Source organism: Denticeps clupeoides, chromosome 13 (assembly GCF_900700375.1).
Source record: "Denticeps clupeoides chromosome 13, fDenClu1.1, whole genome shotgun sequence".
Taxonomy (NCBI): Eukaryota; Metazoa; Chordata; class Actinopteri; order Clupeiformes; family Denticipitidae; genus Denticeps; species Denticeps clupeoides.
This window is the reverse complement of record NC_041719.1, coordinates 21283174-21307158: the sequence shown is the minus strand read 5'-3', so window position 1 is coordinate 21307158 and position 23985 is coordinate 21283174. Positions and strand designations below refer to the sequence as shown.

The window sequence follows — 23985 nt, the reverse complement described above, 5'->3', positions numbered from 1 at the left end:
ATAGTACAACCTGAACGTGATGTTTGATAAAGAAATCAAAAGATGCGTCTTCACAAGCAGAAACTACATTTCCCATGTGCCATCAGTCGCGAAGACTCATGGGTAATAGAAATCCACTTCCCATTTGTTCGGCTAGTTCCTGGTTTGGCCTTTTAAGAAACATTTCAGACATTTGTACAATTAATGAATTACATCTTCTTTTCTTCTGGCCCATTGGAATCTTTTATTTTCGACTGGTGCTCGACTAATAGTCGGAGGCCAATGAATTGCGAGCTTTCCTGTCCTTAAAAGGGCAACGTGATAATGACGAATGGGACCCGCCTGTTGCAGCAGTAACGAGGTACTCATCCGTTCTGACTGGCTGTGGGAATATTTGTTGTGCATCATAGATCTTCAGTTTATGAGTGTGATATTGTTTGTTAATTTTTATATATATTGGAGATCTGTAACAGGGGTGTTTGGGTTGCCAGATTGTGAGATTACGTGTCTATTTGTCCTACCTGAGTGATGGAAAGTCAGTTGAGCGATAAGAAGACGGTTTTTATGGATTATGAATGTTATATGTCATATCATTACCATTTTTCACTATAGGCCGTTATGGTAACATCCAAGGAAGCTGTTCGGCGGCAGAGACGCAGGGACCTGGATGCCCGTAGGAGCAAGTTACGTGTGCGGCTTGGGGCATGCCTGCAGAGATGGGTGGATCTGAAGGACCGACTAGGCTTCAGCCTGCACTCCCAGCTTGCACAGTACCTGCTACATAGGTGCGTTTACTGTAGGAAGAGTAGTTCTAGGATTATTGACCAACAAATACACAATTATTCATCATTAAACAAATATCTGTCCACTTATTTAGTGGTGCTTAAATGAATATGCAGTGACTTCTTCATGCATTAAGACTTACCATTCTGATCCACAAACTCACATTTCATCTGTCTTGTTGAAGTGGTTGCCATCTCATTCTTTGCCATTTATAGCCACTCGGTTTTATCTGATTTATAATTATCAATGCTTATTCTCAAATGCATTGCCTCTGTTTCTATTTTCTTTTAGTTACTTCTCCAAAGTGTGTATGAAGTGCAAAGGTAAACTTCACTTTCATAACTATTAAGACACGCCTGTTATATTAAATAAAACAGTATCTATGTTCATTTGTATGTTTAGGGGATTTTATTTCCATGGATGATGTCATTTTAATCATTACTTAGGCCCTGACAATGAGGACACATCATCTGTGATCACCTCTGTGGAGTCCCTCCAACAACTGGTGCTGCTGGTCTGTGACCACAGCCGACACTGCCCTCACCCCCTAAATCTCCAGCCCTACGTTGCCACTGGAGATGCAGTTATGGGTTCGACCAATGCTGAGGAGAGTCTCTCCCATAAAAACGACCAACAGTCAGATCTGTGTCTGCGTTATGTCTGCAAAGACAGCCACCATTTTTTGTGGCATCCGTCAGACCAAACGATCACAGAAAACACTGGATGGAGAGACTGTACAAAAACCACGTCTATCCCAAGTTCAGCCAATGGAAGAAAACGAGGAACGTCCCAGGAGATTAAGAACCAGAGGCTCAGAGAGGAAGATCATTCTGGCATTGGGACCCGGAGCCGCAGTGGCAGTCATTTTCTAGTAGACGTCAAGCAGAAGGGTGGGTCCAGTCAGAGAGCAGAACCAGATGAAACTGGTGTGTTGAAAGTCATTTTATAACCGGAGTAAGACGTTTGAACTGGTTCAACACTAATATCCCTTATCACCTGAAACACAGAACATACTGAAAGACTGCAAGAATCTGATGTCAGTTCTCAGGCACCTGAAGAATGGTATAGTGGTTTAAATGCCTCATTTATTGATTACTTCAAGTTGATGTGGATCGTCACAGTTAAGACTAGCCTTCTGTGTTCACATCCAGCCAAGCATCTGAGCCGGAGTCTACAGAGTCCACCAGTGAAGCTGTGGAACAAATCCGCTGTCCTCTAGCTGAGAGGTATCTTCTGTTTTCTCATTTAAAACTATAAAGAATTGCTTGTGAGTACGCATTATGAGATTTTCCCCTTTTAAACAGTGATTCCGCAGCAGTTCCTGACCCCAACATAGGGGAGCCTCAGAGAAAGACTGATGTGGAGGATAAAACTCGGAACACTGTGACCCAGGCGAGAAGGTGAGATCTTTTGTCAAGCTTTCACTCTCTTTATATATCCCCAGTCAACTAATCAATGTGTTTTCACTTTTTATAACTCAGAGGGAAATTAGAAAATGATGACGTGTCACAGATTGGTGCCAAAAGGAAAAGGTTTGTTCAGGAATGATGAAAAAATAGAGAAACCGAGAATACGGCATGACACAGTTTGATTACGTCTCTCTCAGGAAAGCGCCCCCCAAGGATATTTTACCATGTACGTATGACGGCTGTGAGAAGATCTTCTCCAGTCGTCAGTACCTCAATGTGAGTATAAAAATGAATGAAGTTGCATTTCAGAGGGGTATTACTTACAGTTAGCACACAGTCATTTGAGTCTTGGACCATGTGAACTCCCATTTCCTTTCATTTCCTGCAGCACCACATGAAGTACCAGCACATCCAGCAGAAGACCTTCTCCTGCTCCCACCCCTCCTGCCAAAAATCCTTCAACTTCAAGAAGCATTTAAAAGAACATGAAAAGCTGCACAGCAGTGAGTTTTTTTTTATCTCTTTACCGCTTCTTTATAATCCTACAGTAACACCGCGATTCACCACGTTCTACAAATGATCCACATTCATGACTCAGTATCAATAGAAACCGATATACAGTATAAGCAGCTGCTGGGATGCAGCATTTGTTAACATCTACAGGCCATGATGCTTTCTGGTGTGGGTAATGCTTGTTTTGGCTCTTGTCTTTTGGAGATCAGAGGGACTACATTTGTGAGTTCTGTGCCCGGGCATTTCGCACAAGCAGCAACCTCATCATCCACCGGCGAATCCACACTGGAGAGAAGCCACTGCAGTATGTTCCTCTATCAAACAGTAGTTTGGGTCACTACTAGTTGATTGTGACTTGTTCTGTGTATGAAATCCGTATTAAATCTAATACAATGATGTGTATTGCAGGTGTGTCTGTGTGTGTGTCCCTAGATGAGACCAAGATCATTTTAGGATCATTTCCTTTTGTTCTCAGGTGTGAGGTGTGTGGCTTCACCTGTCGTCAGAAGGCTTCATTAAACTGGCATATGAGGAAACACAACGTTGAGAGCAGCTACCTGTTCCCATGTGACATCTGTGGCCGCCGTTTCGAAAAGAGGGACAATGTGACTGCGCATCGCAGCAAAAGTCACCCTGAGCATGTCCCAAATGCCACACCCATTGACGTGGTTTCCTCTGGTGCAGCTACTCTCCCCAAGCAGGGGCAGTAGTGTGTGTGTGTGTGTGTGTGTGTGTTGATGAGGGTAAAGGCTGCTGCTCTGGTGCACATCATCATTTCTGACTGTTTCAGACTACTATCAAACTAAGCTAATAATAATAATAATGTATGAATTCCTAGTTTCCCTGCCTAGTTACAGGGAAATGATGAGAAAGGTGGATGGGCCCAAAGTTAGAAGTAAAAGTTTTATAAATGGAACTATCCATGGTGCATAGTTACTTAGTCCTCAGTGATTGGGTATATTGTTCAACTGCTGAAAAGCTTGTATATCTGGCTTGTTGGATCTAATTCGCTAATTTTATATTAACGTAATTATAATTCTACACTAAAGTGTACTGGTGAAATGTAGAGATTCAGTTTTGTCATTTAGTTTTTTTGTACTCTGCTTGGTAAGGCAACTACAATAAAATTACTATAATACACCTTGCATTCAAGACTTTGAAATTGAAATTATATTGAGGCTCTGTACTTCTGTTTTACCGTATTTTGAAACATATGTGAAGCACTTTTATATCAGTCTTAGTGTCCCATAATCTTGTATCTGAAGTCGCTTTCTGAAATTTTGCCGTGGTCTAGAATTTTGCCCACAATGATATTTCCTCAGTTGTCTTCGTGTCTGTAACTTTAAATGCTAATGAGAAGGAGAGAGGCGGGATGAAGAGGAGACGGCCTATAGAAGTTGAGGGGGCATTCATGGAAATTATTTCTCATCAAAATACTCTTTACACCTATTGCCATTTCTAACCACTGCAGGACCGTAGACAGGCTAGAAGAACTCATATTAATGTTAAATAATCTCACTAAGTCACATTTGTATAATAGGGGACCTTTAATGTGTAAGAGAAGTGAGATCTGATGAGTAAATAATTATTGGCAAGATGTGAGTTGATCAGAAGGCATTTTAACAGAAAAGAAATCTAAATCCATGATATTTACGTATTTAATAATTGCATTATGAGTGTATATGTCTGTTTGTAAAATAAGTGGGCGGGGCCCACGAGGATGCTGGATGTGACCTGCTTTCAAAAAGCGATGTGAATGTACAAATATATATTCATGTTGATGTTGTAGTGACATAAAACTGCTATTACATTCATGATGCTACGGACGTCTGTAGAGGACATGCAAGTTCCCTTTTTTTGCTTTGTTATCTTGTTATTTCGAGATAATTTTTTACATTTATAGCATTTATCAGAATGTTAACCAAACATTTGTTTGAGCTAACCAGTTGCTCAAAAAGGAAAAAATATTTCTACATTTTAACTCATAAAATATATATAATACAATAATTTTGTGTACATTACTTATTTTTCCCAACCTTTCCCTCAATTTAGCGACGAGATGTCCACAATTTCTTTTTATTCATAGTAATAATTTGCCTGTGTTGTTCACCATATAAACTAACCTTTTCGAGTTCTTTTCAGAATCACACGTTATATTGTCACACCTCTTGTAACGTTGACCGTTGCAGCCCGCATACTTGCCGCCTTTTAGCGCACTGTTTTAGCTTGAACCGCATTTCAGCCAATGACGGAGCTCCGTTACACCCCTATCCAAAAACCACCAATCTGATTGGACTAGACGCCGTAAAGATACGCGCCCCTGAGTGGTTGCAGTGCCACCCCGCCCCTTCTGCCTGCCCGCCGCACGACAGCAAATCAGCGTCGAGGGGGAGGAGTCCGTGACGCGCACTGACAACTGCTGGCTGGGGGTGAAGCTACAACCGCGGTGGAGACGCGTGGAGCGCGGTGCTCGGGTTCGGCTGGAAGATGAGAAGCGCCGCCTGTCGCGGAGCTAAATCCAGGTAAAGTATTCTTTACAACGCGAGTCTGGAAATCCAGCCGTCGGTACGGATAATACGCAGCCGCAGAGCGCGGTGCAGCGGCGGCCTTATTCCGGGGGAAACCCGGCCGAAGTGGCGCTCTGTTTCCCACAGTTTCTCTTGTAAAAAGCAGCGTGGCAGCTCCGTTTCTCGCCGCTTCTGTGTTCTGTGTTGGTGTGGCTGCAGATCAGCGTTTCGACACTTGAGGAGGATGAAACCCGAGGCGGACAGCAAACTCCTTCCCTCCCTGCCTTGTTCCGGCGTATTACAACGCTAATACCGTTTAATACATAGTACATAATACATAATACCGGGTTTATTTTACTATTCACCTGCTTGTGTTGTAATAAATTCTGATGAAAAGTGCTTATCGTGGCTTTCAACTGGTGGATTTCGCGATTGTAACGTTTTTGCATTTTTGGTCCTTCGAGGTGTTAATTTTAATTATTTTTCTCTTTTTTATTATTCACTCGATTGGAGGATGAGGGAGCAGCAACTCCTCATTAAAATTATTTTTGTCTTTCCGGAACCTCAGTAGACTCAACTGATCACATTAATGTGTAGCATTTGTTGAATTGATCATATCTGAAGATAAAAATAGTGTAATACCACATTTGTTCATATGGAAAACATTGCGGTGTTTTTTAATTAAATGTTCAGTATTGCAGTGAATAAAGAGACACTGTGTTACAGAACAAGGAAATACAACTTTTTCCCCTAAAGATTTAGGAGTGGATGACATGGTCTAAAATGACTTTCTTTAGAAAGTGTGACTAGAATAGACTTTATATAATATTATCCACAGCTGAAGTGTATAGAAATACTGTATACAAGTGTAAATAGTCTTCCTTACACAGTAACCATTGCATTGAACATGAACATAGACGCTGGTCATGATAATTATACCTGGCTGCTAACTACCAGCCACCTGACAGCCGCTGACTGATGGAGTAGTGGAAGCGGAGAAAAGCGTGATTTTAACTGTCCACGTCTCTTATATGGTGCTCAGCCAGACCTCATTTCCACCCCTGTTGAATATTCGGGGTCCATCGGAACAATATAGGCCACCTCCCTGTTACATGATTTAATGAATAATTTGTGCCATGGTGCTTGGCTCTGGCAGAACCAAGAAGGGCTTCCTGGAGGCCTGGTAGCCCCAGGTGGGATCCTGCTCTCCAGCAGATGGCTGAGCTGGAGGACCCGCTCCCTGATACGGTTGTGGTTTATTATGGTACTTTATTAACAGTTGAACTGGCCTGATTAATGATAAGTGTTAATATATTTTCCATAGGTTCAGCTGTAGTAAAGCTGTTAGTCACGGCTCTGGTGACATTATGATATGTAAATTAGCAATGGACTGTCCTAATGTATTGTTTTGCAAAGTTACACTGTATTTTATTGAGAAACAGATAAAGGGCAATTCTCTGGAAAATGAAACCTAAATCTTAAAAAAATGTGTAATATTTACACTTTTACTAGTCTTATTATTTAAGATGGGTGCTAAGATGTGGAACATCATTTAATTTGTGTATTTAAAAAAACTAAAGGTTTTGCAGACATTTGAAACGCTGTTACCTCTCGCAAATTCAATGCAAATATTATCATACCCCAGACATTCAAAGTTCAGTTTATATATGTTATATTGAATAGTGCACCAGGCTTAATTAAAATATTCATACAATGCACCACATTTTAACTCTTAGTATTGGCCATCATATGTTAAACTTAACAGCATTCGTGTAGTTTTTAGACCAGTGACATTGTTGTCCCGTGCATCATACCATCTTGGTCATTTTAGTTGCATATATTGGTCTTGCATAAACATTATTTTATTGACGTTTTGCACAGTGTTGACACCCATTAGACATTGACATATTTGCTGCAATAGTTTTGTCTGAATGCTTGTATAGTTTTAACAAGTGAGACTAGTTTTCTGTGTCCTGTGCATCAACTTTGTCATAACTTTATATTGAACTTCCCAGTAGTAAGGTACAAGTACTACATACATGTCACACTTCACAGTTCTGACCATTAGTTATAGGGATGAAGAAAATGTCCCATGTGTCCTAAACATTACGTTATTATAATGGAGTAACACATTTGAGGTGTATGCTGTCGTTTGCAGTAGTTGTTCCCAGTATGCCTTCCCAGTGCCTGTTAATCTGATTTCGCAGGGCTGTGGACCACTTCCAGTGCATCTGACTAGCAATGCTGCAGGCGTTTAAAATCTGTTGGGGGCTGGTCTAAAGAATGCTCAGGGCATTTTAATTTCTAATAAGCATGTTTGGACCAATTTGATAATTCATACAGTGGCCTAAATAATAGAATGTAATAAAAATCTCAGAAACATTCACTTTCAGCAATTAGTTCACTAACGTATGAGAACCACACATCAAATTGCTATCTTTTTGGGGCAGATGATGATTGGTTGTCAGATGTAACTTTAGCCATGCCGCTGTGTGCATTTTGCTGTTTGGAAGTCAGAGATGGCCTGTGGGTCGTAATCATTGTCCTCATCGGGGTCATTCAGGAAACTTATACAAACCTCAGCAGACCACAGTGAAGCCAGCACGAGCTGAGGAGAGAGACTCCATGTGTCTAATGCCATATTTTTTATCTCTCTTGTTCATTTCTTTGTGCGGCCCTGTGTACCAGTGTACCCGGTCTGTATCGGGGGGATTTTGACTGTATTGTGATAGAATATTCTGGAAAGCGCTGTACAGCTGATGAACAAAAACACATTCAACTCCCAACAATGGCCAAGGTTAGAAAGCCCTTTTTGCCCTGCTCAGATACAAACTGAGTTTTCATACCGCTGTTCAGATACGTGTGTATTGGGGCTCAGTTTTCAGACTTTTGGTGCAGAACATGTCCAAGGTGTTTGGGTAGCTTAGTGGTTTTTGAACCCAAATATATACATTTACAGCATTTACCAGACGCCCTTATCCAGAGTGACTTACAATCAGTAGTGACAGGGACAGTCCCCCCCTGGAGACACTCAGGGTTAAGTGTCTTGCTCAGGGACACGATGGTAGCAAGTGGGGTTTGAACCTGGGTCTTCTGGTTCACAGGCGGGTATGTTACCCACTAGGTTACTATTACTGGGAAAGCACTGTCCCCACACGCTGCTCCCCGGGGCCTGTCATGGTTACTGACTGCTCACTAAGGGTGATAGTTAAATACAGAGGACACATTTCACTGTGTGACCGTGCTGCGTTTCACAATGACAGTCACTTCACTTTCACTTACGTGCAAACAGTCCCAGGTAGAGTGCAGTTTATAAAGCATATTTTGTGTGCTGATTTCTGTGTCTTTGCGTACGTCATTTTTGTCTTTTCTAAACGAGACCCCAGGGGTCCGTATTTGTGGACCACTTTTTTCCCGCTCGAGCCAACCCGACAGAAATGATAGAATTTTACAGGAACAGTTAACAGACTGAAGTGAGACTGAGCAGCCGAGAGAATGAAATAATATATTGTTGCTTCAATCCATGTAGTCATAATGTAAATCGCCTCATTTTGTGTACATGTACTCGCACAATCTGACATCCAAACCAAAAGGAGGAACACCTACAAAGAACTGTTTATTGTAGGTTTTCATTTGACACAGAGGCTTGAATTGGCTCCCACTTGCTTACCTTCCAAATCACATCACATCACATCACACTGATGGTTTGGTCTTGAACTGGAACAGAAGGCGGCTGAACAGCATGCTGTGTGTGAACCGGTAAAATGAAGAGATTGTCTATTCTAGTACAGCCCACTTCCTGGTATTATGTGTGTGACCTACACTGTGGACACAGTATTTAATCCAAGTCTGCCTCAACATTTTAGTGAGGGCAGACAGGAAGGTGTGGCACTCAAAACGTCTCACCAGGTCAGCAGGACTCTGTCAACCTGGGACATGGCAGGGTTGCACGTTGTGTAGGTCCCATCCCACAGGAATCCCTGCTACTAAGCGTCATGGGAGGCGACGTGCTTCTCTTAATGTAGGACGTGTCTGGGCTTGTGTTGTTGTGCATGCTGGGATTGTAACGGTGTTGCTATATGGTCGATATCGCATTATGACTTTCTTATCTCATCACTTTTTTTTTCTATTTTTTTTATCATACATGGAATGTAATGTCACAACCCTATATTATATCTTTCCTGGTTTACTCTTCCCCATGAGTCACAAAACTGTAAAAGCAGCATCAAAAACGTTGCAAAATGGTGCCATGACTGGTGTAAAAATGGCCCATTTTCTCTCACCTGCCGGCTTTGCCAGCGACAGATGGGCTGTTTGGAGAGGGGGTGATGCCGTCTGGAGTGGGGGCTTCTTGCCTTTTTTTGATTTCCTGCTTTCTTTGCCCATTGCTCTGGGAAATGATACGTTACCCTCAGCATCAGCCCAGAAGAGCATCGGCTCATTTTCCAAGCAGGCCATTCGCTTCTTTTTCGCCGTTGTTTGTTTGGCCTGTTGCTATGGTGATCAGCCTGGGATGACTTGAGGTGCTGCAGTGGGCGGGTTCTAGGCAGGTGCGTTTCTCATCGGTGTAGCTAATAACCTGGCAGTCGCTAAAAGTCGATTACTGGAAGAGTTGGCAACGAATTTCGCGAGCAGAGACGTTCGATTATAATGTCGAACACACTCGGTCTCTCTCGCGTACTGATGCCTGCAGATTTCAGCGCCTCACAGACAGGGCGGAGCAGAGGTAGAGGGAAGATAAAAGGCCATATGGGCCATAATTCTCCTGCATTTTTTGCTAAAAAACACATGGTTTCATGGGGAAAAAGAGCCTCTTTGACGTTGTTTTTGAATGAAGGGTTGGAAATGAATGCTTTTATTATTTATTTATTTTTATCCGATTCTTCGATTAATCAAAAAGAATCAACAGATTAATTGATTATTAAAATAATTAGTTGCAGCCCTGATATAAACAAACCAAAAAACCCGATTCCGGTTCAGATCTGTTTCTGGGAAGGAAGCCCGTTTTCAGTCAGGCACGTTGGAGGTCAGATGCTGACCCCTCCTGGGCTGCGTGAAAGGAACAGCCCAGCCGCAGCCCAGACCAGCAGGAGTTAATTAACAGGGTGTAAGAGGAGGAGAGTGGTGTAAAGGTGTGTGTGTGTGTGTGTGTGTGTGTGTGTGTGGTGATTCCCTGTCCAGCTGGATGTCACTGCCGGAGATGTGGTGAGTGGGTGGGTGAGAATACCCACAGTCAGCATCACCTTCTCCCTCGCCCTGTCCTCCTCCTTCCGTGTATACTGAGTGACTGTCACAGGCTGAGGTCATGTCTGACTAATTTTACCCACCTACCCTCTTCTTACCTCTTTTACTAAGTTGAACCATTAAAACCAGCTGCGTGCACTGTGGTAGCAGCCTGGTGGGTTACATTCTCCTCGGAAACAGAAGACCTCAGGTCTGTATGAAGCATAGGCAACGAAAAACAATGCCATGAACAGCAATTACAATTCAAACAGATTACATTCAGCACATTATCGAAAGTCACGTCCATGCACAGTTCCACCCCATGTTTGCTTTTACTGCTATAAACGCAACGTATTTCCAAACCCACGGAAGCGGCCCCGTAATCAGAAGGTTGCCGGTTCAAATCCCTGACACACCAAGGTGCCACTGAGGTGCCACTGAGCAAAGCACCGTCCCCACACACTGCTCCCCGGGCGCCTGTCATGGTGCCCACTGCTCACCAAGGCTGATGGTTAAATCCAGAGGACACATTTCATTGTGTCATCGTGTGCTGTGCTGCTGTGTATCACAATAACAATCACTTCACTTCACTTTTTTTCCACTTTTAAGTATGCTACATGTTCTGTGGGACTGAACGCTTGATAAATGCTCCAGAAGCATTAACAGATAGAGAGTTCTTACGTCCAGCTCCCCAAGGTTTTAATAAAGTGCTTTTATTACTGAAGGCGCTGTGCCTACAGCGCTCGCATTTCAGGGCTTGTTTTGTGAGTAATTTGATTTATTTCCCATTTCTGCTGCTGCTGTGTGTTTCCCATCTCTTCAGCGCTCCTACTGGTGATTGAGTTACAATTTTTACTTTATGTGAAAACAATGCATACAGTTTGATGGATCAAGCTGTATGAACAAATACTTTTTTTTTTGCATTTATTATTACTACCTTATGTATGGGGAAGGCGTGTTTTGAGATGTTACCTATCACTGTGTGTGTGTGTGTGTGTGTGTGTGTGTGTTAGAGTGTGTGTGTGGTGTATTTGCTCTCTTATCATGCAACTTGTCACTATCGACTAGCATAGTGCATAGACTCAAATAATTACAAATAATGTACGTTTTAAGAAGCACTAATGTTAGTTAGCAATCATAAAAATACGACACCTTGTAGAAGCTCCCAGTCCGCTTGGAGAAGTGCGGTTTACGTGAGTATTACTAATAATGAGTATTACTAAGTATTACTAATAATCCAACTTAAACAATACAGTTCAGATTCCAGTTGTATCCAGGTGAGGTAGGTAGGTGGAATGTTTGCTCTATTGCTACTTATCATGCCTCGTCACTATCGACTCATAACACAAATAATTACAAATAATGTACGTTTTAAGAAGCACTAATGTTAGTTAGCAATCATAAAAATACGACACCTTGTAGAAGCTCCCAGTCCGCTTGGAGAAGTGCGGTTTACGTGAGGATGATTTCGGTTCAGGTGCTGTAGGTTTGATGAAGTACTATTATGGTAAGCCAGGTCTGTTTTACAGTGTATACACTGCACTACGTTGTCCACCTTACACAGCGTAAAATGGTCCCACACTTTAGACATTTTAAGTCTTTTACGCACACCGGTATCTTCATTAAATCGCTTCCTTAAAAATGTGCTAGAGTTAAAACAGTCCGTGTAGAACAGTGATAGCGGTGCTGCGCAGTTGTCTACGAAGCGGGGGCGATACGATAATAGATGGACTTTGGTGACGAATTAAACGAAGCCTCGAGGCAAAGAATTTCCCTCAAACTTTTTTTGTAATCGAATCATTCGAGTTACTCGAATAATCGTTTCAGCCCTAGTCTACGGCAACTTAAAACAACAAAAAAATGGTAGAAATGGTGAAGGTTTTTAATAATGAACAAAACTTAAACAGCCGGAACAAAAACGCAATACACACACAGCCCAATACAATACACAATCTGAACACAAGTCACCAGAAGGACCACATGAAGGTCCTTCCAGTTCAGAAAAAAGAAAACTCCGCCTGCTCCATCTGTAGATCTTCTGATGCGGTGCAGGTGGGTTCAGTTCGAAACAGCCTGGGGAGGGCTGATGATTGATTCTTTTTTTTATTGTTTTTCAATTCATTGCTCGATTATTCCCACATGAATTGAATTATACTTTCTAATTTACATATCAGAATGAAAAACATTCCAATAAATGTTTATTGAGTTTTTTTATTCATGTAATCCAGGGGGCAGCAACCTTTAACACTCAAAGAGCCATTTGGATCTAATTTCCTCAAGAGAGAAAGCATTGGGAGCCGAACAATGAAGATAACACACTTTTTAGGCCATGTATAAAACTAGGCTAGTGTGTTGCCTGTGAAAATGTATGGAAAAGTTGCAGGGGTGGGGGAGCCGGGCTTGTGAAGACTGCACGTGTTGAATGCTGCCAGAATGCAGTGCAGGAATATGTGTACCACAGGTGACCAGCGTCATGAAAAGTTACCCAGTCTCATAAACCGCTGCACTCTGAGTTACTCACGTTACTTTTTTTGTCTTGGTTCTGATGCATCAGCGCATGTATTTTTTGCGTCGGTGACGTCAACACATTGGGACAGCCCTATTACCGATGGCAATAAGAAACTACCTGTAGGGAATCTGGGCGATCACGGCCGATGGTCACCACTGGGGAGCGCAGTCATCTGAGTAATCATGTGACACTGCACTTTTATTATGTTTCTAATAATGTCCATTTGTCCTGTTTCAGATATCTGTAAGATCTGAATCTGTAATGATGGCACTTTTTAAGAGCAACTTCTGGGTAAGTGATGTTTTTTCTCCCTTTTCAAATACCCAAAACAGACAAATATTTCTAAAGCAGTTTGTGTGCTAATTAAGGAGATCTTAAGACTGCTTTTGCTATGCACGCTGGGAGCCATCTTTGCTTGGGGTATCACTTGGCTCTTATTGGTCATTTACAGCCTTGTCAACCGTTCAGAATGGTATACCTTGGGTTTAATGTTGTGGGTGACTGATTAGTTTAATATCACAGATATGTATAAATTTGGGGTGGTTAAATGCTCATTGTGACCAATCCGAAAATGTAATAAAGCATTAATGAACGGGGCCTGCAGAATTCATTAGTGCTCTAGCAGTTGATTCACAAAATGAGTCAAAGGTTGATCCTAAACTGACAAAGGTTCTCTTACACGTACACGCAGAAGTGCAACACACACACACACACATACGTATACACAGCAGCCCAGTGAGTGGAGCTGGCCCGGTGTTTGTTCCAGTGGGACTGCAGAGTCTGGATTTTCATACAAACCTGGCTGAGCTATTTTAGGTGTGTTGCCCTGATTTAGGCCTTCTGTGTGTGTTGAAATGTGTCCATATTTCACCACACCACAATATCGCAGGTACAATAGTAGTAATAACTGCCTGGTGATGGTACTGTGTCAGAGAAACATGGAAAATGAAGCCCTGAGGATTACTGTAGTTATGAAAGTAATGCTTATTTACAGTGGAAGCTATGGAGGGGGTGCTTGGGTATTTTTGTATTGGTGGGGTTGTGTGCCTGTTTGGTTGTATGCTTAGTTAGGGGGCAGTGGTGGCTTAGCGGGTGAGGAAACTGACCCATAATCGTAAGGTTGCCGGTTCCAATCCCGAAGCGCCAAGGTGCCACTGAGCAAAGTGATGGTTAAAAGCAGGTCGTGTGCTACCTGTACTACCTTGGCTACCTGTACTTTTTTGCTTTAAGGTTATTGTTTGTTGCTTATAGTTTCTTTTCTCAGCCTTGGTTTGTGAAATGTGGTTGGCCGGTGTTTTAACTACAAAGACTAGTTTAAACTACAGTTAACCAACCGAGGAACAGTATTAAACTTAACAAATGAAATGACCGTATATGTAATAAAAGCAAAAACAGTTTGTCCTGATGAGCTGTTGCTCACTGTAGTGTAGAGGTGAGGAGCATTGTGCTGCCACGGTGATGTAGTGCTCCAGTCTCTCCTCATGCACCCATCATCCTCAGCTCTCCCCACTGATGGTCCTCTGCTGGCCTTCTGCATCTTTTCTGCCAGTGCTTACTGAATTGCGGTCCTGGCATCTGCCTGTGCATGTGTGTACAGGATTTCCTCTTTCACTTCCTCTTGCATGTGGTTCATGTAATTAAACGTTCTGTGCTGATCTCTGTTCTCAGATAAGATTAATTCAATGCATTATTTTATTTTATTTTATTTATCGCATATCATTTCTGTAAACAGTCTCTGAAATTGAAGGAGCAGCATCAATAGAACATTTATTTACAGTAGTCTAATTTGTGTGAATTTTGTGTAGGCTATGCGGCATACACCGCCATTCAAAGTTCAGGGTGATTTAAAAATCAGTTTTGTTATAACAACCAGGTCTATGATACAATATAAATTATGATTCAAGGATCATAATAAGAATAAATCACAGTATATTGCGTTATTCTCTGTCATGTTATGCCTGAAATGGCATACAGCGGTCACCTCTGCTGAGAAAACCAGCACCGCTTCAACATTTCGAAATAAGGAGACAGAGATTTGATGTCCCTGCATCTATACAATTTCGCCACAAAAAAATTGCTGTATTGATATTTTCTAACACCCCTAATAACGTAGAATTTTGTGAAAAATCTCCAGTTTGCTAGTGATTTTAAGAAACATTTTGAGCTTCCACAGTGTAGAGATCCTTATTATCTCCAATTATGGAAGTTCCAAAGGAACCTTAAATGGAGGAAATATTTGCATGGACAAATCAAGTGGTTGTCTTTTTTTTTTTTATTATTTTCTATTTTACACGTTCTATGCTCGCTTCGTAGCGATGCTACGGCTAGCGGCGCCACAGCTGCAGACAGGAGGACACTGAGCATGACGTGAGGAGAGCCTTCAAGAGAGTGAACACCAGGAAGGCAGCAGCACCAGACGGCATCTCGGGAAGAATCCTCAGAGAGGAGTATCACAGAGATATTCAACCTCTCTCTAGCTCAGTCGGTGATCCCCACATGCTTCAAGGACGCCATCATTGTTCCGGTCCCCAAGAAAACCCATCCTGCCTCCCTCAACGACTACCGCCCTGTAGCCCTCACCTCAGTAGTGATGAAGGTCATTTTGTTCTTGAGAGCAAGTGTGATGTGTAGAACAGAGAAATAGACCTCGCCTGAGACCATGCCTCTTCACACCGTGAGTTATCAATATTAATACCAGGATCCCTCTCCCAAGTCTGTTCAGGAGATTGTGAGTCGAGGCAGAAATTGTGGATTAACACTTCATTTTCATAGACAACAGAGAAGATAAAGCCCCTCCACATGAGAGATGGTGTTGTGAGAGAAATGAAATGTAGGATTTGGCCGTCCAGTACATCTCCCAGCCTCGAAAGTCCCACTATGCGCCACCTCTTAAAGCCATGGTCCGGGCAGGAATTCTGGATTATTTAAAATGGGGGTAAAGGTAGATGTTATGTCAGATTGACACCCCATGGACCGCCACGCTCGGACTGACGCTAAAGTGATAGGGTCGAAACAAAGGCCCTTAGTACTGTTCAATAAGGGGTATTTGGACTGTGATAATTCAAAATCTAACCAGATGGAAGTTGGGTCAGATCTGAACCAATCTGCCATCACCCTGAGATGGACAGCAAGTTGATAGAGCTCAACATTAGGAACATTATGTATATACACACTAAACTTCCCCGGATCTCTAGAAAAGAAAAAGTCTAACTTTTCTGTACAATGAACAAGGACAAACAGCACAACATCATGTAAGATGCTGCTTGTAAGAGGATATGCTGGATATTTCAAACAGGACACAAGACTAGACAAACATCAGCAGAGATGTGCAATTGTTATCTAGTATAACAAATTATTGTAAAGATTATAAAAATGATTAAATGAGCTGTTTCTTTGTCGGAAGGTTCTAAAATGCTGACTTTTTGGATCAAAAAATTGTAAATAACAACAAATTTAATAAAGAATAAGAGAACAAAAAGAACTTAATTAACCATAAAGAATTTATTTAATGTACTTTCTTTTTCTGCTCAGGTGAAGTTTAAACGTTCGTCACCTCTTTTATTGGCCAAGTCATGTGGGCGGAGCAATCTTGCTCATTTATTTAAACAACTACAAAGAAAATATTTTCAACAAAGTATATTAAAAAAATATGAAATTACACGAACTTTTAAAAAACAAAGAGTCTCTAGATAATATTTTCCTTCAGTCTGATGTAAATTTGCGTCTTGGATTTCTTTCTGCAATGATTTATGGACACGATGAATTCTGTAAATATGCGTGGAAGATACTGAGGGAAACCGATTCTCCCAGTGACATACTAGCAGGCATGGAAAAGGTAGAATAGTTTACTTTATTAACATACAATGATTAACTTTACGAAGCCGCAACCTACACAAAGTTACTGAGCAACATGCTCAGATATACGTTCCGTAATCTTGTGCAGAATTTGATTGAAATTATGTATTATGGCTGTGACCCATTATGGTATTTAAAATTTGTCCTGGGATATATGTGGCACTGTGGTTATATGTTTCACGATTACCATTATTCTCTGTGCTAACTGCGATATCACCATTTGGACCTCTTGCTAATGTTCACTCACCAGTCTGACTTATTATCATGTAAAAAGAAGCTGGAGGAGCATCAGGACGCCTGGATACAGATACTGGGAAAGGACCGATTCCTGTACCTCACTGGGGAGAGTCCTGGACCACCGAAGTTCCGCACCATGCAGAAACTCCTTTAGTGCCCTGACTACAGGGAATTTATCAATAGCCTGAATATACAACCAATCATTTTCAGAAGATAAAGAGAACTCATCGTTTTCCAGGACGGTCTTTAGTTCGATTCCAGTTCATTAAAGGACAGAGAGTACAGAGGACAGTACAGGGAATGTGTCTGTCTGATATGCCACCTACAGAAAGTTGAGGCATGGTTAATCTCGTAGCGTTGAATCGGTGGAATTAAAGTCAGTGTGGCTCCATAAAGAAGACCGTGCCGATTTAGTGAAAAAAGAAGTGATGGTCAATGGTCATCACTCTGCAACCTTGCCATTACGGGTCCACATCCTTACTCACTAGAACTGGTACCGCAGCCATCACCTTTTTAGTTTTTAGTAGTTTGCCTACCGTCCCAACCGATCCACAGATGACACCATCTCACATCTCCTCCACACAGCACTCACCCACCTGGACACTCGGAAGTGAAATTATGTTAAAATTATGTTAAAATCGACTACAGTTCAGCATTTAACACAATAATCTCTTCCACACTCACCACTAAGCTGGAGCACCTACCCCCTCAGACACCTGAGAGATTTTAGACTGCCCTCCAAGGTGCTCAGGTACTTCTACTCCTGCACCATAGAGAGCATCCTGATGGGGAAACATCTCAACCTGGTTTGGGAACAGCACCATGCAGTACAGGCGGTGGTTCGATCAGCTGAACACATCATCTGTACCAAGCTCCCTGACCGTCAATCAACCTACAGCAAGCGGTGCTGCACCAGGGCCAGGAAGATAGTGAAGGACCTCAGCCACCCCAACAATGGACTCTTCTCTCTGCTGCGATCAGGGAAGCGCTTCCAAGAGAATTGAGGAGGAGCTTCTTCCCGCAGGCTATACATGCCCTCAACAACAACAACACTACATAGGACTGAACTCTAATACACTCCAGCACTTTCAATCACTTCTGGACTCTATCCCCCAGAATCTTGCACAAATTTTCACTTTACTTTCACTTCACTTTACACATTTGTCACCCTACCTGTTACACATATTTTATGTTTAAAAACCATAAAATAGTAATATTTGGTTATGTTTGCAAAATTTGCATGTTATATACTTTCAATACTTGAAAACTTGCAATCTTTGCAATATTGGGGTCTATAGCAGTTGCAGAATCATTTCACTGCATATCATACCGTGTATGAATGTGTATGTGACAAATAAAATTTGAATTTAATATTTTAAATTCAGTTTTCTTATAAAATGTTATTTTGCTTGCAGTAATTGATGAAAGGTACAAAAATTATATTTTGGCATTTTCAGTGTAAATTTTAATGTGTTCCATCCTGAGCCATTTATTTATTTGGTGCATGGCATGAATTTTGAATAGTTACTCTTTTCTGTCTTATGCCCAGTGTGTATGTGTGAGAGAGATCATTATACCTACCGTGAGGTCAGGTGAAGAGGAAGCTCATATTTCATATTGTCAGGTGTACTGGAGCAGGGGCTTTTCATGCAGAACCAGTATGGCTGGGTGTAAATGCTACTGAAAGCCATATGAACAGGGGAGTCAGTTGTCATTTTTACTTAATGAGTTTAGTAGACATGACTAGACCATATAGTTTTTAAAAACAGAACATAATTCACTGTATTATAAAAGGAATAAATAATGTATATTACAGTTACATTTATGTCATTTGGCAGACACCCTTATTCAGAGTGACTTACCAACGTCCATTTTCTTCCAACGTAGTTTTTTCTTACATAAGTCAGACTATAAGAATGTTACAAGTTATTCTAAGTATTCTCTAAGTGGCAGTGGTGGCAGTGGCTACGGAAGCGGCCCCGTAATAAGGAGGTGCCGAGGTGCCACTGAGCACAGCTCCGTCTGTCTAGATGAGTCCAGGCGAGCAGTACTGCAGGGTCAGATATTGCGAGGTGCAGTGTTTTGCTTTGTATTTGGAATCTGGTGCAGGTGGGGCAGCTACTGGGAGCCAGTGGAGGGAGTGTAGGAGTGGGAATAGATGCCAGATGGCATTCAGAGGTGGACCTGCTTGTAATCCAGTTGGAAGAACCCTGGCTGTTTTAAAGACAGATGTCTTATGGAAGATGGAGCAAGATAGATTCTATTATGTATTCATAGTATGAATCACAATACAGCTCATTAGTAGGGTGAGAGTAGCTCTGTATCCTTCAGCCGTCTTTTTTGGAATGGTTTGGAAAGGTTGCATCATTCCAGCAGCAGTAAACCAAGTGCTAGCCTGGCTCTCGAACCCCAGCACTGTGGCTGCAGAATGCTGAATGGTTCAACCTTACTGTGTTAATGTCCAATAGTGCTAACGTGCAGGGACTGAAATTGAAATCATTTTTCATCATGTACTCCACCAAATGGAAGTACACTTTTTCACAACTACCAGACAGCATTCATTTTGTGCATGATTAGATTTATTTGCATTTCTGATCGTGATGTAAATGCCCTGTGCTGTGTAGAGTGTTGCGTGTGAAGGCAGCTGCTCTGTGGACACAGTGGAGCGTAATGCTCAGTCATGGGTTGGTCTGAAGGAACAAACTCTTCAGTCAATAGTGCACAATAGAACTTTGTTCTAAAGGTTATCTTGTGGGGATCCATGTATACAGAGGGAAGTCGGGAACACAATGTGTTTCCACTACAGACATTGCCTTTTAACCCGCCATGCATCACATAAATAACACACAGCTACACTTGAAACAGTTTAGTGCATCCTGTAGACTGTTACATCTCTGTTCTTGTGCTCCGTGTGCTGCATCTCAGGCCTGCTGTAATGTAATGCCTGCTGTTTCTACAGGGGGAGAAAAATGCTGGCTTTGATGTTCTCTACCACAACATGAAACATGGACAAATAGCTACAAAGGAGTTGGCGGAGTTTGTGCGGGAGAGGTGAGATGCTGACTTTTTCACGCCGAGCTGGGTTATTAAACCATTTATTTACTATAACCATGGTCATTTTTGTGGAGAAGTCTGTAAATAAGTGCAGCACACTTCTTTAGATATGGACATTCAAGATTTTTATCTGTCACGTGCTCAGATATAGCAGTAGAACATGCATCCTTTTACTGTGTATAGTTAAAGAATAAATGTATAAAATAATTTTAAAAAATGAAGAAAGAAGGAAAATGAAACCGAATAAAAGAGGTATAAGCTAGTAAACAATACAGCTATCACTGAGTGGTTGCTATGGTTACTGCACTGACGCCATATGAAGCAGGTTGGAAAGTTAAGTAAAAATAAATCAAGTAGTGAGTTCCAGTGCAGGGATTCCAATTGAAAGTGTGGTGCATTGATTGTGCAATCACCAGTGAAGCAGATTACAGGGTAGTGGTCAAATGAACATTAACATTCAGATGGTCTGAAGCGTGAGGTGTGGTGGCCTGAGATTAGAAACTCCAGCAGCCATGGAGTCGCTCAGACCAGTATTGGACCTTAAAGGTCCCCTCACTATTTTTTTTTTGCTTTTATTTCCGTCTTAGTTGCTCCCCTAAGGTTGTATCTGAAGTCTCTTTCTGAAACTCAACCTTGGTGCAGAATTACAGCCACCTTTATCCAGACCCACAATGAGATTTCCCAGGACACGCCTTTTCGCTGTCTGTAGCTTTAAATGCTAATAAGGAGGAGAGAGGCGGGACGAGGATGAGAGCAGCGTATAGAAATTGAGCCATTCGCCAAAATGATGTCATCAACACCATTCACCAACCACAATGTTTGGCTCGGACAGGAAGTCGTGTCGCCGTTTTTCCAGAGTAAAGAAAATTCCCCTTGTGACAACATAAGGGGACATCAGATTGGAAATCTGACCCAAATGAAGAAATCTTGTGTGATTCATCAAGGTGAATTGTGAATGTTATCTAATAAATGCTGTAAATGTAAATGTAAATGAATGGAGCATTATTAACACAGCGATGTTACTTGTCTGAAAGTTGAGTCATGGCAACTGGACATGGCAGATTAACAAAGTTCTGTGGATGCAGAATGAAAGGTGTCTTCCCTAAAGAAAGTCCAGTTGCCATGATTTATGATGGGCATAAAAATGGTGCTTATGGGAAGGCACTAATCCAGAGTGATTAGGCCAATCTTAGATGATGGAGGTGCTCAGAAATGAAGATGACTGGGAATTATATCTAGAGTTATGTTAAATGCTTTATTGTTTTTGAATAAAAAGTGTTTATCATGTGTCATAATTCAATCATATTAGTTATCAAGCTAGCCATTTTCATGAGCAAGAATACATGTTAGCTTTATATATTTGCTTTTTTATGAAAAGAAAAGGAACTAATGTAAAGGTGAATGAAAAGACCAGCTTTTCTAGCCAGTATAATGCCATAAACCTCTCAATATCTGGAAAGATCATGCTGTCCTGAGAGACATTTTGCTTGTGTCTCTGGCGTTTTTTCAGGGCAGCTGTTGAAGAGACCTACTCCAAGTCCATGAGCAAACTGGCCAAAATGGCAAGCAATGGAAGTCAGCTGGGGTGAGTGGGGACAGCACTCTGTCCCGGGGGAGTCCGGGGGCGCAGTCGCAGACATGCAGGAGGTGCAGGATGACTGAAGTAGAGGATCGGCGACAGCGAGGTCCACAACGCAAGGGAATTGTTGGCGTTGGTGGGCAGGCCAGTGGTCTGAAGCATCAGAACAGATGACAGGCCAGGGCAAATCCGGGAGAATAGTCAGACACGGGAAGGTTGGTGTGAGGCAGTGAATAATCTAGAGAAAAAGCCGGGAAAGAACCACAATGATGAGCGGCCTCTTCCACGTCTAATTCCAGGTGGGCATCGGACGTGGATTTTTTCCTGGGTGGGGATCTCTGTACCATTTCTGTTAGTGTTTCTAAAATCATTATACCCTGTGTCTGGTGATATTACTGATTTGCATTCTGGTTTGAATTGGTTATGATGAGTTAAACGTTACGCTACGACTGGGGATCCGTTTAAACAATCTGATGCATTGCATAAAGCACGGATAACATTTAGAGGCGTGGTTCATTTGCTTTTACACATAATACATATATATCAACACTGATATATCAAACATACGCTGTTATTGTGTGTGTGTGTGTGTGTGTGTGTGTGTGTGTGTACATTAAACATGGAGTGCCCTCATAGTGGGTGAGAGGCCACAGCAATGCACCATAGGAACTAGAGAACAACAGGCCCAGGAAACCAGAGACATCCATTGTCCCTCAAGTACAGTGAAGACCCTGTCCACACTTCCCGCTGTCTACTGTGCTCCCGCCCCAGCCGAAAAAGTCCCAGGCGAAGCCCCTACCAGGTTTCAGGGACCCGGAAAAGCCATTTTTCTTTTTTTATTAATGATGGAATAAAGAAAGTTGAAAACAACTTGCTGGAACACAACACTATTCATTGAGGTGTGATGTGTTCTTGCTACTGTAATGGCTCCTGAACCCCTTTTCCACCACAGCTGGTGTAAGCCACAGTATGAAAACTGATATGGCCCCAAATGAGATGTTCCTCAAGTAAAGACACTTGAAACCATGATACTGTCCTGTTATCATCTTTCCAGTGCAGCAGTCTGGTGAGCAAGTGAGGAAGCACTTTTAGTGTTTTCCGCAGGAAATGCACATGTTGGATCATTGGAGCCGTGTCCAATGTGAGCACCCATGAAGAACTATATCAAGTTACCTTGACCAGGTTTTGGAGAACTGGAAAATAATCACCCGTTGTCTTCAACCCGCCCCCACACTTTCTGCACACTGCGCTTTTGCTGAAGTGAAAGTGTCTCATTTCCCCTCACATACACTTCAGAGCCGTCCCCTGCTGCCGCACCGAAGGGACCTTCTAGACACAGAGAAGCTGGCTCAGTGGAAGCTTCTACTGCGGCCATAACTGCAGAAATAAAGTGTTCAGATTCAGATTACTCATCTTGTACGTGCTTTGTAGAGGAGGTGCAGTCTGTCCCTCTGGTCCACCTGGCCTGCTTACGTAGGTACTGTGATGGAATATCTAATCACTCCGCAATGAGCTTACGAGTTCCTGTTTTAAAGTTGGGGTCTGGACTGGTTTTATCGGTTTGGAATGTTTTTGGTTTTGTTGGTTGAGGAATTTGAGGTTATGGTTGTATATTTTATTCAATATATGATTGGATTTGAGGTTATGACTGTTCTGATCCAGTGTTTGGTGTGGACATCCTTGCAGGACTTTTGCTCCCATGTGGGACGTGTTTCGGGTTTCCTCCGATAAGCTGGCGCTGTGTCATCTGGAGCTGATGAGGAAGATGAACGACCTCATCCGTGACATCAACAAGTACAGTGAAGAGCAGGTCAAAGTTCATCGCAAGGTAACTGCAGTAAAAATGAGCTCTTCCTCCACTTTTTTTATGATGGATTTTAAACGTGATTTCCGCTGTGTGTGTGTGTGTGTGTGTGTCAGACTAAGGAGGAAGTGGTGGGTACCCTGGAGGCAGTGCAGGCGCTGCAGGTGCAGAGTACACAGCTGCAGAAGTCCAGAGAGGGCTACCACACCCGCTGCATAGAGCTGGACCGCATGCGCAAAGAGGGGGTGCCGCAGAAAGAGCTGGAGAAGGTGTGTGTGTGTGTGTGTGTGTGTGTGTGTGTGTTACTCCACTACGTAACAGTTCCTGGTGTTTGAGTGTTTGACATCAGTATACATTTTAGTAAGGGATGCTCCCATACTATGAGGACAAGTACTGGGTACACAATGACTTATATCCATACTGAGAACCCTTTAATTATCAGAACCGTAAATTCTGACAAATATCACAACGTTACAAAAACAGAAAACAAAAGAAAAACACTCAAACATTAACACACGATATGTCCTTTTGGA

The 23985-nt window shown here is 42.2% G+C and overlaps 2 protein-coding genes across 7 annotated transcripts in view; both read left to right on the top strand.

The window, feature by feature from the left end:
- Window positions 1-127: 127 nt before the first annotated feature.
- Window positions 128-3829, top strand: znf692 (zinc finger protein 692). Of its 3 annotated transcripts, none has more exons than XR_003751713.1 (12): window positions 128-340; window positions 592-764; window positions 1054-1085; window positions 1209-1688; window positions 1770-1824; window positions 1914-1988; window positions 2067-2162; window positions 2244-2294; window positions 2369-2447; window positions 2560-2674; window positions 2894-2988; window positions 3160-3299. XR_003751713.1 is itself a non-coding variant. In XM_029001166.1 (12 exons), exons 1-12 carry the CDS (start codon window positions 311-313, stop codon window positions 3392-3394), a joined length of 1485 nt encoding a protein of 494 aa, XP_028856999.1. In that variant the 5' UTR covers window positions 128-310; the 3' UTR covers window positions 3395-3829. The 3 variants fall into 3 exon arrangements, 2 of the variants coding, with proteins under 2 accessions (XP_028856999.1, XP_028856997.1); XM_029001166.1 differs by having other exon boundaries at window positions 1209-1652; window positions 2889-2988; window positions 3160-3829; XM_029001164.1 differs by having other exon boundaries at window positions 2889-2988; window positions 3160-3829.
- Window positions 3830-5061: 1232 nt separating this feature from the next.
- fcho1 (FCH and mu domain containing endocytic adaptor 1) overlaps window positions 5062-23985 on the top strand; it is a 37720-nt gene continuing 18796 nt past the window's right edge. For 2 of the 4 annotated variants that reach the window (XM_028999912.1, XM_028999911.1), the window contains exons 1-6: window positions 5062-5206; window positions 13161-13214; window positions 19975-20066; window positions 21580-21654; window positions 23335-23476; window positions 23569-23721. In XM_028999912.1, the coding sequence (XP_028855745.1) occupies window positions 13185-13214; window positions 19975-20066; window positions 21580-21654; window positions 23335-23476; window positions 23569-23721 (492 nt within the window). In that variant the 5' untranslated portion in view covers window positions 5062-5206; window positions 13161-13184. Of the gene's footprint in view, window positions 5207-13160; window positions 13215-19974; window positions 20067-20901; window positions 21014-21579; window positions 21655-23334; window positions 23477-23568; window positions 23722-23985 lie in introns of those variants that run through there. The other 2 variants (XM_028999914.1, XM_028999913.1) reach the window with 2 other exon arrangements.

Excerpts from the sequence above, each read along its gene's own strand:
- znf692 (XM_029001164.1), top strand. The coding sequence starts at position 311 with ATGGGACCCGCCTGTTGCAGCAGTAACGAG. Across the intron at positions 1,825-1,913 it reads TCTCAGGCACCTGAAGAATG|CCAAGCATCTGAGCCGGAGT; the intron begins GTATAGTGGTTT and ends GTTCACATCCAG. Across the intron at positions 2,448-2,559 it reads CCAGTCGTCAGTACCTCAAT|CACCACATGAAGTACCAGCA; the intron begins GTGAGTATAAAA and ends CATTTCCTGCAG.